At 42.9% G+C, this 15127-nt stretch overlaps 1 protein-coding gene across 3 annotated transcripts; it reads left to right on the top strand.

Moving 5' to 3' along the window:
- The first annotated feature begins 10 nt into the window (after window positions 1-10).
- RBX1 (ring-box 1) lies at window positions 11-14723 on the top strand. Of its 3 annotated transcripts, none has more exons than XR_010411306.1 (5): window positions 11-170; window positions 2060-2138; window positions 7838-8025; window positions 10859-10944; window positions 14536-14723. XR_010411306.1 is itself a non-coding variant. In XM_045872464.3 (5 exons), the coding sequence occupies exons 1-5, from the start codon at window positions 93-95 to the stop codon at window positions 14546-14548; spliced, it is 327 nt and encodes a 108-aa protein (XP_045728420.1). In that variant the 5' UTR covers window positions 12-92; the 3' UTR covers window positions 14549-14723. The 3 variants fall into 3 exon arrangements, 2 of the variants coding, with proteins under 2 accessions (XP_045728419.1, XP_045728420.1); XM_045872464.3 differs by having other exon boundaries at window positions 12-170; window positions 7838-7908; XM_045872463.3 differs by lacking the exon at window positions 7838-8025.
- The last annotated feature ends 404 nt before the right edge of the window (window positions 14724-15127 follow it).

The raw sequence follows: 15127 nt of genomic DNA, 5'->3' as shown, positions 1-15127 counted from the left end.
GGGTACGGGAGGAGGTGCCGGGGCGGGAGGGGAGCGAGGCGTGCGCTGGTGCGCAGGCGCAGTGGCCGGACGACGGACCTTGTGTTTCCAAAATGGCGGCAGCGATGGATGTGGATACCCCGAGCGGCACCAACAGCGGCGCGGGCAAGAAGCGCTTTGAAGTGAAAAAGGTTGGGTCTCGCCAGCGCCTTCCTCAGGGAAGGTAGAGAGGCGCGGATCTGGCTGGCAGGCCCGAGGATGACCGAGGCGCGGAGGAAAGGGCTTCATTTCAGGGCGTTCCTGGGGCCGGGTACCAGGAAAGGAAGCTGGGGGGCGGGTCTTAGAATTGATCGGCGTGAGTGGGGCCCACTGCCAATGGCAGTATTGGTTTCGCTAGGAGTCTGAGGGGCCAATCACGGAGGCGCTTATTGCGATACGCGGGGTTGCGACTTGGCTGAGAGAGCCAAGCGCCTGAGCTGTCACTGGAGTGGTGGAGGGGTGGGGAGGAGTGGGTGGGGTGGATGGAAGGGGGAGTCGGAGCGATGCGGTGGGTGGAGGATGGGGGCAGTGCGGCGAAAGCCGGGACCTGAGTTCCTACTGCATTGGAGGCCTCTGAGGAGCCCCGCTGGTGATTTCCTTGCCCCGCCTCTTCCCGAAGCCCGGGGTCCAGGGACCCCAGCCCGGTCCTCGCCTAATCAAGGCCTCCCTTAGCCCTCTCTCTTAGTCCTCGTCCCCGCCGAGTTGAAGTGTCTCCAGTGTAACAACTCTTGACTCTTCTGAGAGGTCTGTTGGTTTGTCACGCAGACGCCACAGTCCTGTGGTCATATCCAGAATCGATTCCCTCTGTCCAAAAAAAAAAAAAAACCCATGGTGGAATTTGTTAAAAAGAAAACGCGAGCCCAAACCTTGTGTCGTTTAGGAAGGGTTGACTACTAGTGGCGAACGACCTGGTGCAAGTGGGAAAGCAAAAATGTGGAACGTGTCTTTTTGCATGAAATGCCTTACAGTGGTTTGCCAACAGTTTGGGAGAAAAGTGCCGATTCCCACATAATTTCAAATAAATCTGTTCAAAATGAAGACTCTGGGATAGGGAAAATGTTATTCTTGGAACATCTGGCTAAACACTGACAATATTCCCCGTCTTAGTGCTTTTTTGGTGTTTCATTGTGGGCACTGCATGCTCAGTAACAGCCAGCAGCCATATTGAAGAATAGAAATAGGGGTTTTTTTTCCCTTCAAGTTGAAGCTGTCGGGTGAAAAGTGCTGAAGAAGTTGAACTAGACACTGAGAATTGGGTTTGAAAGAGATGAAGGTTTTGGAAGTGGCACCAAATTAGTGGATGAAAAGGGAGTTTGGGAATATTTGTAATTGCAGAAGCCAGAAGATTGAATTACTTAAATGCCGCTTTCAGATGAGCTCTTAATTGGAATTACCTTAACTAAATATGAGTCTGGGCATGTGAAAGTTGAGAACATCAATTTATTTGATAATAATAACTAACCAAAATTCTAGTGAATTCTAGAGTTTGTTGTGAAATAATCTTGTAAGATTTAAGTGGTGACCTTGCTCTGTGTACTGACACTGGGTAATTAGTTATCCAGCTTATCCCATGATTACCCATTTTATGATCCAATCATCATCTTAGTCCATTCTGTTCCTAGCTTTCACCTCCCCACTCATTCTTTCAAAGCTGCCTTGAAGAGCAGATATTTATCTGTGCAGAAATTGAGTTCTTCAGGGGAATCTGTACAGAAATTCAAGTTTGTGTTTATTAAACCTAAAACAGGCACTTAAAAATTATTCCTGATTTTCTTACATTGATATGGTTGACTAAATTATTGTAAGCTGTAGGAGAGAATAAAGATGATTAATCTGTGTTCGTATACTCAACTGTTGGAAGAACGGGTGAGCACACATGTAGCCTGCTGTTGCCCTCTGATAAAATAAATAAGAGTAATGTAATATCCCCAAACTCTTGTGGCCAAAGAGGTGATAACTGCAGGTGCAGCATGAAATCCTAGAGTGTGTGTGTGCCTGTGTTACAAGGAGAGTGCATTGTTCCCCCTTTTTCTCTTTGCAGTGGAATGCAGTAGCCCTCTGGGCCTGGGATATTGTGGTTGATAACTGTGCCATCTGCAGGAACCACATTATGGATCTTTGTAAGTAACTGGAGGAGAAGGGGAGGAAGTTGAGAAGTTACAGAGATTGTGGCTATCCTGATGTGACCAAATTTCTTCTTCCCAAGGAGATATAAAGCATAGTCAGAACACTTGGTGTCTTCTGCCTCTAGTCCGTTGGTATATTTGAAATAGAGTAGATTTAATGATATCCTGGAGGCACACTCATCTCTCAGAATAAATATACTCAATCTAAAGATGGCAAGCACACATTTAGAATGAGTTGTGGACACAGAGGCACTGTTGATTATTCCTCTATATCTCCCATCTCATACCCAGACTCAAAGGCAAAAATAGTGAAAGGAAAAAAATAAACTTTGAGCTAAAATATTCTACCAAAGCTAGTTTTTGCTTGGCAAGATTTATAAAGAAAGAAGCCAAATAAGTAAGGAATTGCAATGTTAGCCCCAAAGTTAAGAGGACATCACTGCCAACATCTAAATAGACAACTAATTGCAGTAAAGAAAGTTCATTTAAATCTCCTACATCTTCCATCATGTATAGTAACCAGCACATGGTGAATTTGATCATAGCTGTTGATGGACTCAGGATCCTTATAGTAATAGGGGCAAGTATGTTGATTACACCAGGAACAGTTGAGGTGACTTTTTCATCCAGGTACTAAAATGGTTTGTTACGGAGATCAGGTATGAGGTAAAGAAATTTCAGCTTTCTAGAGTTGAATTTACAGGCACTTAGTTTGTAAATCACTCACCTGCCTCTCCAGCTTCATCTTGCACCACTCTCCCACTCACTCTGGTAGTTTCTTTGGCTTTCTTTCCATTCTTGAAGTGTCCATGCTCTTTTTTAGTGTCCCTTACATATCCTCTTCTCTCGGTGTGGAATATTCTCCCTCTTCTCTCCACTACCTTTGCCTAGCCCAGTACTGTCCAATCTAAATATGAGCCACAAATGCAAATACATACGTGATTTAAAATTTTCTGGTACCCATATTAAAATAAAAAGATACAGATGATTTGCATTTTATTTATCCTACTATATCCCAAAAAATTTCATTTCAACATGTAAATAATATTTTAAAGTGAAATATTCTACATTCTGTTTTTGGTACTAAGTCTTTGGAGTGTATTTTACACTTACAGCACATCTCAATTCAGACTGGGCACATTTCAAGTGCCCAATAGCCATATGAGGCTAGTGGTGACTTTTTTAGGCAATGCAGAGTTAAGCCATAGTTGGTCTTTGGATCTCACCTTGATCTAGCTCAGAGATGTGTTCCCTGACCATACTTAGATACACACAGGCTGTGACAGTTGTTAAATATTCCCAAGACCTCCTATAGTTTCCTTTGTAGTATTTAATTTAGTTGGTTCTCTATCATGTCTATGTTATTTACTGCTCTATTCCCAGCATCTAGCATAGTGTCCAGTACATAATAGGTTCTCACTAAATACTTGCTCAATGAATAATAAAAATACAAAATAGAGGAATAGTCTGTGATCATTGCAGCTTGGAAAGCACCAATCAAATACCATGTGTTGGTAGTTTGTTGCCCTTGGTTTCTTTGAGTTTTGACCCTGTTTACCTTTCACACAACAGTCAAAGCAGACAGCAGCTACCATGATGTTTAATACAGATAGAAGGAACCCATCACAGAAAAACATATGCACAGTTTTAAATGTGTTTGGGTGGGGTCTTTGATTACATGCTTGCCAATTTTGTTGCTGTGCATTTTCATAAGGAGTTGTGCCCAAAACAAATTTTATTTTCTTGGGTCTCTCTTCTGTAAATAGTTAATGATTCCAAATAACCCTGTCCCCCACTTCCCCACTTCTATATTTAAGTCATTTTGTGTCTCTCTCGATGCAAGAGAATGTACTTCTTGGGAGGACCACAACAGACAAAGGCCATTAATACTCTGTCTTAGAGTTGAACATTTAAGGGATCAATATAGGTCTTCAGTTAGACACCTACCTACTCTATGATATATTTTATTTTTTATTTATTTATTTTTTTTTTAATTTTTTTTATTAGAGAGAGAGTATAAGCAGGGGGAGCGGCAGGTAGAGGGAGAGGGAGAAGCAGGCTCCCGCTCAGCAGGGAGCCTGACGTGGGGCTCGATCCCAGGACTCTGGGATCATGACCTGGACCGAAGGCAGCTGCTTAACCGACTGAGCCACCCAGGCACCCCTATGATATATTTTAAATGTTAGATGAAGTAGTAGAATATTGAACTTTTTTTTTTAAGATTTTATTTATTTATTTGACAGAGGGAGACATAGTGAGAGAGGGAACACAAGCAGGGGGAGCGGGAGAGGGAGAAGCAGGCTTCCTGCCACGCAGGGAGCCCGATGCGGGGCTCGATCCCAGGACCCTGGGTCATGACCTGAGCCGAAGGCAGATGCTTAATGACTGAGCCACCCAGGCACCCCCTTTTTTTTTTAAGTAGGCCCCAACGTGGGGCTTGAACTCAAAACCCTGAGATCAAGAGCCCTGTGCTCTACCGACTGAGCCAGCCAGGCACCCCAGAATATTGAACTCTTATAACAAAAAATTATGAAGTATTTTCAAGTCATGTATTTTTAAAATTTTAATTGAGAAGGTTTTTTTTTTTATTTCTTAAGGTTTTATTTTAATTCCAGTTAGTTAACCGACAGCGTTATATTAGTTTCAGGTGTACAGTATGGTGACTAACACTTCCATACATCACCCGGTGCTCATCATGACAAGTGCACTCAATCCCCATCACCTACTTAACCTGTCCCCTCACCGTCCTCCCCTCTGGTAACCATCAGATTGTTCTCTATAATTAAGAGTCTGTTCTCAAGTCTTGTCTTTTATTCATTCAATGAATACGCACATCCTGGACATTTTGCTAGGCACCAGGATAAAACAGTGACTGAGATCCAGCTTTTTACCCTTAAGAAACATACCCTCTTGTTTATCACAGACACTAAAGAGAAGTCTGATTGCCATAACTGGGCTTGCCTTCCTTTAAAAAAATAAATGGATTCGGGCGCCTGGGTGGCTCAGTCAGTTAAGCATTTGCCTTCGACTCAGGTCGTGATCCCAGAGTCCTGGGATCGAGCCCCGCATCGGGCTCCCTGCTCAGAGGGAGTCTGCTTCTCCCTCTCCCTCTCCCTCTGCCTGCCGCTCTGCCTACTTGCGCTCTCTGTCAAATAAATAAATAAAATCTTTTTGAAAATAAATAAATAAATGGATTATGATTCTTGTAAAAAGACCTTTTTTAAAGCTGAAAATTAGAATCTTGATTTAGCAATGGCCATTTTCTAATAAATTCTGGCCTGGCATTAAATGAATAATTATATACATAGCCCTAAATAAATAAGTGATTATGGCTGTGCCCAAATTGGACTCTTCTATAAAGCTTTCTTGGTCTGAAGACATCCTCTTTTGAGTCAAAATTGACACTACATGCCCTATTCTAGCTTTGTATTTATTGTATATTGCCCCATTTCTTTGTTCTAAAGAGTTGCTGAAAAACACAATCTCCTAGGTTTTCTCCATTACCTCAGGTAATCTTGTTCCAGATGGAAGAGGGCATCCAGAAGAGTGTAGACCCAGCCTTTGCCGGTGAGAAGTTAGCCTCCTCCTAAACCACAGGGCTATCCCTGTTTTGAAAGTGTGAAATCTGTCTGCTTCCAAGATGAAACCATTGCTTCCTTAGCAGTCCTTTGGTGGTAACGCTCTTGTATTGAAGTTTAAAAGTCTCCAAGCTTTATGTATCACATGCACTAAGCTTCTGCCTTTGCAGGGGTATGACAGGAACCCGTATGTGCTGCTTGTTTTGGCTGCTGTAGGTTGACAGTGGACAGTTACTTTCCCTGTTTAAATGAACGACTCAACTCCTGTGCTCCTGAGATCAAGAGCTCAAGAACATTTCAAGCTCAAGAACATTTTCTGTTTGAAAACATTTTACACTCGTATTTAGTAATTTTCCTTGCCACATCCTTTCTTATGTAGCATTCTAGATTGCAATCCTATTCCTCCTATATATTTCTGTTCTTTGTTAGGAATTACCAGGTAAAGAATGCATATATATTTGGCCCCCGTTGTCTCTGTTTGTAGAAGTGTTTTTTTTTTTTTTTTTTAAGATTTTATTTATTTATTTATTTGAGAGAGAGAGTGAGAAACAGCATGAGAGGGGATAGGGTCAGAGGGAGAAGCAGGCTCCCCGCCGAGCAGGGAGCCCAATGCAGGACTCGATCCCGGGACTCCAGGATCATGACCTGAGCTGAAGGCAGTTGCTTAACCAACTGAGCCACCCAGGCACCCTGGAGAAGTGGTTTTGTTTGCTTATTCAAGTACCGAGAGCCTACTTTGCACTTGGCATAGAAAGACAGAGTCCCTTAAAAATACTTTGACCTAGAAAATTTTAAACATGATAACGTACCTTGAAATAGTTATTTTAGTAATAATTATGCCTCTTATTTAGCTAATTTCATAATACACTGCACTCATCAAGAGGATCCAACTTGAAGGACATCAGATTTTATTTTCTCTACTTTTGAATATGGTAGTGTAGTCACAGCCCCAGTAAATCCTTGAATATACTGCATAGACCCTAGACTGTCCATTCCTATCAGAAGGAAAACCCTTCTCTTTGTAGTGTGAATCTGGTAGCAAAAGGAAGTTCTGTGATTTCAGACCCCTTGCCTTTCATATTTTTGAAGAATGGAAAAAATCCCTTATGGCATATAATTTCCCCCAAGACCAAATAGACCCATTCAAGTCTCAGCACTATTTGCTTACAGTTTTACCGTTTCTCACCTATGGAAGTTTGAGGTAATTGTCTCCTATTAGTCTTTCCTGAAACTTATTCTTCAAATGGGAGACTCCATTTAGTTACCACCTTCAGAGAAAGCAAATTAGACATTATTAATTCTTGTTCCTTGAATATTTATCCCCAGTAGAGCTTTACTCATCAGTTCTTGATCTCAGTCAGATTTGTATTCTATTTAAATTCCTCTCTCCTCCCCTCTGTGAAATTGTTATTTGGATGTATTTGCCATAATGTGCTCTGTTCACCAGACAGAATCACCTCAGGGGTGGTAAGCATCAACAAGTGCTGGGCCCCAAATCTCTAACCCATTGGCCTAACAGATTTGCTTTGTTTGACAGTGTTTTAAAGACATTTGAGTTTTGGTGCTTTCACACAGCATATGCTACAGTTTGCCGCAGGCCTCTTTCCCCTCTTTTATTTTGCTTCTGTCCCGGTTCCTCTTTAGAGACTGGAGCTTGTTACCCAACTAGGCCATCCTGTTGTAAGGGCCTAAGAGGCAGCATTTGCCAAGAACAGGGGGAGAAGATGCCAGTTCTCGGAACAGTAAGAGTTACAAGGTAGCTTTAGGAATTTACTAAATTGACCAAACTAGGAGAAATCCCTTTCATTTGGACAGGTCAGGTTATGTTCAGAACTAAAAAGTGTCTTTTCCTTCATCACTCTGTGAACAAGGATAGGAAATCGTTGCAAAGCAAACTGTTAAGCCACATGTCTGCCTTCTATGCTTCACCCCTTTTTACACTCATTAAAAAACAATGATGACTAATGAACCGCTTGATTTTGTCCAGGTTTGCACCACCCTCACCCCTGCCTCTGCCCAAATCCTGTCCTTGTGTTACTATGCAGGTAGGGCTGCTATAGATTGAAAGGTTGTTGCTCAGGAGGTCCAGTGATCTTGTTGCTCTTGTTCCCACAGGCATAGAATGTCAAGCTAACCAGGCGTCTGCTACTTCTGAAGAGTGCACTGTTGCATGGGGAGTCTGTAACGTAAGGAAACATCTTTCCCTATCAGCATGGCTTGTAAACATATTACCACTTTTCCTGCTTTGCCAGTCTTGAAAATAACTAGGAAAAAAAATGCCTAGCCCACCTTTCTCCCAAAAGGTATACAAATAGTAAAAAAGATTTTAAATCTTTGTAGTATTCACCTGTTATAGGTTAAAAATTATTAGTTATTGCAGGGGCACCATTTTGTCTTAATCATAAAGTGGACCCACTTTTGTTAGCAACATTTTGGGGATTCATCTTTGGGAATTGCCTGCAAAGCCTGTGGCAGTCTTTGGAATATTCTCCCGTTGGTGGATATCTTTACCTTCTTAACATCTTTTTTTAGGGTTGTATGCCTTGTGGAACTAAGTTTGGCGAATAAATTGTGTGTTCAAGGGCCCGTGTGTGTGTGTTTTAAAGTGTGGCAAATGTACTAGGTTAGGAATTTTTTTTTTTTTTTTTTAACGTGGCTCATGCCAGAAATGTTTTGTCCAGCATCATTGGACTGAATGTACAGCCTTCCACGGTGTGACAGCTGTGAAGGATAACATCAAATATGTTATTTCTAGCATGTGTTAAAAAGTCATCTGTATAGCCATATAGTCCCACTCACATGAGCTAAAATTGTCCTGTCCTGTGCCAAGGGGAAAAAGGATCCACAGCTCCCAGCATGGCACAGGCCTAAGGGGCTCTGGAGTCAGACCACCATTCCCTGTCCTTGACTTACTTGCTAAGTGACTTCAGACATCAAGGTATTTGACATCCCCAAGCCTGGGTTCCCTCATCCTATAATCAGGATGAAATGATTTTATCCTGCCACATAGGAGACATAAGTGTCACCTTTGGGGGAGGGGGCTGGTTACTGAGCAGATAGTAACTATCAGTACTTCGGCCCAGCAGGCTGAGGCTCTGCCCTACCCGAGCATGTGCTGCACCTTCTTCATTCTGCCGAGGCCCTTTGAGCAGTTCCACAGTAGCCAGTATTGGCCCAATTAGATTTGTTGTTTATGGGGATAAAGAAAGAAAATATATTGGGCTCTTTGCGCTGCCTGACATTTCAGGCATACACCAAGGGCCACGTTATTTTTTGGTGGAAGGAAAAGGAAGTGAACTTCCCTTAAATTTGGCGAAGGCGAGACTAGCCCGGGGAGCTGGCCACAGAGAAGAGCTGGCGTGGTGTGTCAGAGACCTTTGGACCAGTGCTGGCTTCTAGTTCTGGGTCTTCTCACCGGCTCCATGAATTAGGCGAGTCACTTGATTTGTCTGAGTTTCAGTTTCCTGTCTGCAGAATGAAAGTAATATTACCTGTCATGATTGCGTGCTAGGGTTGCTGTGAGGCTCCAATTAGGTAATACATGTTAGCATCTTCTGTGAACTGTAAAGCACTAGGCAGTGTACCTTGAGACTGCTAAATGTACCCATCAACAGACCGTAGGTTATTAACAGGAAGAAAGTTGGGACCAGAGTGGTTCAGCGATGCGGTCACCTGCTCTGTAGCCTTATTTGCAGCCCCTCATTCCCTCCATCTTCCGAGGTAGTTGAGGGTATAAGGATCCTGTACTGCTGCAAGGTGCCTCATGGGGGCAGGGAGCGGGGGGGGCCGGTGGAGAAAGGCCTCTTGAATACCCCTAGGTGAACCTGTCCCTACTACCTGGTGACTGAGAAAAAAATGCCTCAGCTTTCTGCTTTCTAGAAGTTTTGTTTTTTTCTTTTTCACAGTGAGTTGTATGAAAGTCAACGAGTTGCATGAAAGGGATCTCCTAAAGCTCTCGCCCTGGGAGAGTATTTGTCCTGTTGAGCGCCCATAGTGTACTAGCTGTGGATTCCACTCTTAATTACCAAATTCTGCTTTTGTCTTTATTAAAAGACAATGGCCATGATGGCAGTCCACTCAGTGACTCTTCTCGAAGGTCCACGCATGTTGTGGTGGGGCCTGCTGACCAGATTTCGAGGCTGTTACTAAATCAAGCTTGCAGAAGCTTTCATTCTGTTGGGGTGTCAGCATTTCTCCCCTGTCCCCACCTGAGCCAGCTCATCACAGATGAGATGAGGGGGAGCACTTGCTGCTGCTGTCTTAATACTCTGCTCCAGTGAGGTATTATGAGTAACATCTGCCTGTCATTCACTCACACCAAAAAACTCACACAGATTTTCCTTTTGCCCAAATCTGAAAGTCACCTCCTAGTTCCCTGTCAGTAACCAGTTTTCTTGGTACTCTGGCCATTTTATTTCTGGCCTTGATCATGAAATAAGTCGTTTGATGATCTTTCAGCTGCTTGTGTGCAGTTTGTCCATCATAAGGCTTCCTTTTACCCTAATTTTTTTTTATCTCATTCTTTTTTTTAAGAGAAAGTGCCTCACCCCTTAAAGGCTTACCAAGTACTGAGCTGTTTTAATATCAGTACATCTTTGAACAAATCTGGAAAGAAGGTCTTTTGAACAGAGCTGAGCTGGGTGTGGAGAGATTGGGGACGTGCCCATCTTGGCTCTGGGTGGGCGGCAGCGGCAGGAGACGTCGCTGCTCCTGGGGTTCCCATTCTCCAAGGTGGGGGAGGGGCAGTTGGGGACAAAGAATGGGGAAGTTTGAAATCTGCCTGTGATCAAGGGCCTCCTGGCATGTGTCCAAGGAAAGTAGAAGCCTCCCCTTACAGGCTGAAAAGGACCAGGAAGCCACATTCCATCTTCCCTTTAGAGAAGGGGAGAGAGGCGCCCTTGCCAAATAATTTCTTTTTGTAGTGGTTACGACATTTCTAACAGATGTTCCAGTGGGAATGTCCTGTACCTGACCAAGGTGTAAGCAGTTGTTGACCTTTTGCCTCTCATTGTTTGTTGTCTCCCGTTGTTTGCTGGCCCCCCGTGTGTCACCAGGCCGCTGCCCTTGAGACATACTATCAGTAGATGGCTGAGCCTGCACAGAATGATTTTTAATAAAATGTGTCTTCTCTTCCAGCATGCTTTTCACTTCCACTGCATCTCTCGCTGGCTCAAAACACGGCAGGTGTGTCCGTTGGACAACAGAGAGTGGGAATTCCAAAAGTAGGTGTCTCTGGCTGTTTTGGTGTTGTAAGACTGGGTTCTGTGGTCCGTGCCATCCTTGAGTCACCTCAAGCTGGAGGGTGCACAGTCTGAGAAGATGGAGACAGGGAACATACCTTGTTCTACAAACGAACTTTTGGTTAAACAAGGACTCGTCTATGAGGAAAAGGCACAAAGGTGTGGCCGACATTAAGTTTGCAGCCTGGAGTTTCCCAACTCCCAGGGTCTGTGAAAGTAGAAAATACGAGAATCTGCAAACTATTAAGTATTTCCAGAATCACCTCCATAATAAGGCTCCCTGGGCTAACCAATGTCAGGTATCTTTGCTTTGGACTAGAATCACATCCACCTATCCTGCTTCATTGGTTTATCTCATGCTGATTAACTCTGATATGGTATTTATGGCTATCTGAATTAAATTATTAGTATTACACAAATAAAACATGACATGGTAAATTTTTTAAAATTCAGATAGTCAAGAGGGCATACCAGAAAAATTAATTTCCCACCTTAGTCTCCTAATCTTAACTCCCGGAGGTGACCATCAGCTTCCTAGTACCTCCTATCTCCGCACATGTGCTTTCATGTATGTGGGTGGATATACGTATATAATTTTAACATAAATATGAGCATCCTACATAGTAATTCACTTTGCTTTTTCATTTCATACATTTTGGAGTTTTTCCATACCCATATATATCAGACTACCTCCCTTCTGATGGTTGCAAAGTATTTTTTATGTTGATGTACCGTAATTTATTTAATCAGTCCCTATTGATAGATGTTTAGGTTTCAAATTTTTCACTTGAAAATAGTGTGTAGGGTTGACCATCCTTATACATGAATCTTTGTGAATATGTGCAGGTATATTTGTAGCAGTAATTCCTAAAAGGAATTTCTGAGTAAAACTGTACATTTTTATTTTTGATAAAGTCAGATTTTCCTTTCCCAAGAATATGTTGTAATTTACACTCCCTCTAAACAATGCAGCAGAATGCCCCTTTCTCCATTTCCTGCTGAGGCTCTATTATCAAACTTTTCCATCTTAGCTACTCTGATAGTTGAAAACTAGTGTTCAGTTGCATTTTTTGAATTTTGAGTGAGATTGGCTACTTTTCATATGTTTTTATGCCTCTCTTTATGTGAAATGCCCTTTTTTGTTGCTGTTGAATTATTGATCATTTGCTTTATCAAATTTTTTATGAGAAGGGGGATTTTTATTTAAATATGAGTTTTGGGGCGCCTCAGTCGTAAAGCATCTGCCTTCGGCTCAGGTCATGATCCCAGGGTCCTGGGATCGAGCCCCTGCATCGGGCTCCCTGCTCATCGGGAAGCCTGCTTCTCCCTCTCCACCTCCCCCTGCTTGTGTTCCCTTTCTCGCTGTGTCTCTGTCAAATAAACAAAATCTTAAAAATAAATAAATTAAAGAAATAAATATGAGTTTTGGGGCGCCTGGGTGGCTCAGATGGTTAAGCGTCTGCCTTCGGCTCAGGTCATGATCTCAGGGTTCTGGGATCGAGTCCCGCATCGGGCTTCCTGCTCCTTGGGAGCCTGCTTCTCCCTCTGCCTCTCTCTCTCTCTCTCTCTGTCTCTCATGAATAAATAAATAAAATCTTAAAAAAAAAAAAAAGAAAGAAATATGAGTTTTGATTAATAGGATATCATTAAGTTTAAAAAACAAAAAATGGGGTTCTTGAGCTTGTTAAATGTTTAGAAATCCCTTATTGGTACCGTTATTTTGCTTTTACACTTGGTTATTTATTTTGGTAACGAATTTTTGGAAGTCTTATCGAATGCACCTTCTTTTTTTTTTTTTTTTTTAAGATTTTATTTATTTATTTGACAGAGAGACACAGCGAAAGAGGGAACACAAGCAGGGGGAGTGGGAGAGGGAGAAGCAGGCTTCCCGTGGAGCAGGGAGCCCAATGCGGGGCTCGATCCCAGGACTCTGGGACCATGACCTTAGCTGAAGGCAGACGCTTAACGACTGAGCCACCCAGGCACCCCTGCACGTTCATTTTTTAAGAAACCTGCCAAATACTCGGTGTTTAGCTCATACCGTTATCCTTCGTTCAGCAACGTGTATGCTACCTTATGTGTAAGATACGAAAACGTGTGAGACAGTCCTTCCCGAACATCCTCGGGAGCTCGAGTTCTGAGTAGAACCATGAAGTCACACATATCAGGGCAAAAGCACTTTTCTACATTCTCAAGAGATTGGTAATTGGCTCTGCCATGGAGCAGGCTCCAAGTTCTGTTTTGGACCCAGACTTCCCCCTGTTGCCCATTAAATATTCCCTGGACTGAGCCGAGGCAGTGGGGGGTTTGAAGACTTCTTGTGTCGGGCTTTGACACCACCACTGTGTCCAGCCAGCAGCCTTGTCACAAGGCCATGCTCAGCAGTGCTTTGTGAAAACAGATTCCTAAGGAGCAAATGATGGCATCCTTTAATGTGATGGACTGGGTTTCCCTCCAGTCCACTAACAAACACTGGAGCTCTACCCTGTGTGGAATTTGGCACGACAACTTTTTTCTAGACAACATTCACATAGATTTCATACGAGAAGTGCTTAAAACATCTAGTAGTCCTTCAGGCTGATCGAAGCCATGACCCAGAGTTCGAGTGCCCTGGTTATTATATGTTAGACTTTGTTATAGGTATTTTATTTATTTTTATTTTTTTAAAGATTTTATTTATTTGACAGAGAGACAGGAGAAAGGGAACACAAGCAGGCGGAGTGGGAGAGGGGGAAGCAGGCTTCCCGCAGAGCAGGGAGCCCAATGCGGGGCTCGATCCCAGGACCCTGGGACCATGACCTGAGCCGAAGGCAGACACTTAACGACCGAACCACCCAGGCGCCCTGTTATAAGTATTTTAATCAGAGGCTAACTGTCCATAAAGAACTGGACAAAAGATTGAGTAAGATAATAATGAAGGATTTTTGTTCAAGCAGTCCGTTTATATGTGGAAGAAATTTCCCGGCCTTGTTTGTTTTTATATAATCTTGTTAGAGCCAAATTTTGGCTTTTGGGGAAATCAGAAATCACCTGAAATCCATACCTCATTTCTCTACAGTTCTCTTTCTGCAGTGCTGAACGTAATCAGGGCGGAAATTGGACCTGGTGATAGATTTTGAAATTGAAGGCTGTTCAGTGACTATTCTCCATATTTGCCTGAGTAGCAGATTTGAAGTGAAAATAAGCCGCAGTGGGAAGGGGAGGCCGAGTGCTCAAAGGGTGTCTGAGCCACTGACTGGCGCCACCAGAGCAGCTCCCTGTCACAGCCACCGGTTCTGACTTTTCCCCTTCCCTCCCTAATACTGCCCACATCTGTCTGGTAACTGGAAGGAGGATCAGCTAGGTATAGTTGAGGCCCGTGGAGAGACTGTCACTAAGAAGAGGGTAGTAGGTAAAATGTTATGCAGGATAAAATAAAAGGGGCAGAGACTTGTGTCAGCCCAATCTTGGAGTACACTTGTATTCACATCTTTTAAAAGTTTTCATTACATCTGCTCCTATGTTTTAGCAGGTTTTGTAGTCTCAGGAGGAAATTACTAAGGAATTAATAAAATAATTTACTTTGTCTTTCAGGTATGGGCACTAGAAAGAGAATTCTTCCATCGAGCTCAACTGTTCTGTTATTCATTTAATGACTTGCCCTCCTGTTACTTAATTATAAATTAGATAGAACTGTGTCTTTTCTGCTTTGTCTTTTCAGTTTGCTGTTCCTGCAGCCGTATTGTATTCTGTGTCAAATAAAATCCAGTTGGATTCTAGAACAGATGCTGTCTCTTGTGTATGTGAAAAAGTGAACGTAAATAAAGGGTCCCCTCTTCCTAGGTTAGAAGGTTTCCTTTCAAAAGTGAGATGTTTCTTCATTAGAGCAGAGTTGTCCTGTGAGCACATCGCTTGGTCACAAGGAATCCTGGTCCACAGCCTGATCATCGATGGCAGTCTTGGGCAAGTCGACTCTCTGCTCCCCCTTTCCCCTATAGAATGGCTCCTAAGAACTAAATGGCATCAAATGTGCACACAAAGATTTGTAAACTGTAAAACGACTGTACGAATGTTAACCTTGACCATGTATGTGACCTGTTGCTTTCTCTTCTTAGTTTAGAAAAATAAACGTGAAAAAATCTAATCTGTAATTTTGTCTGGCAAAAGAAGAATTTATGAACTCAAG

This window comes from Mirounga angustirostris, unplaced genomic scaffold (assembly GCF_029215605.1).
Source record: "Mirounga angustirostris isolate CCGP_5_RB_7025 unplaced genomic scaffold, mMirAng1.0.hap1 SCAF_5, whole genome shotgun sequence".
Classification (NCBI taxonomy): Eukaryota; Metazoa; Chordata; class Mammalia; order Carnivora; family Phocidae; genus Mirounga; species Mirounga angustirostris.
The sequence above is the reverse complement of the archived record's forward strand: the minus strand, read 5'-3'. Positions and strand labels throughout refer to the sequence as shown.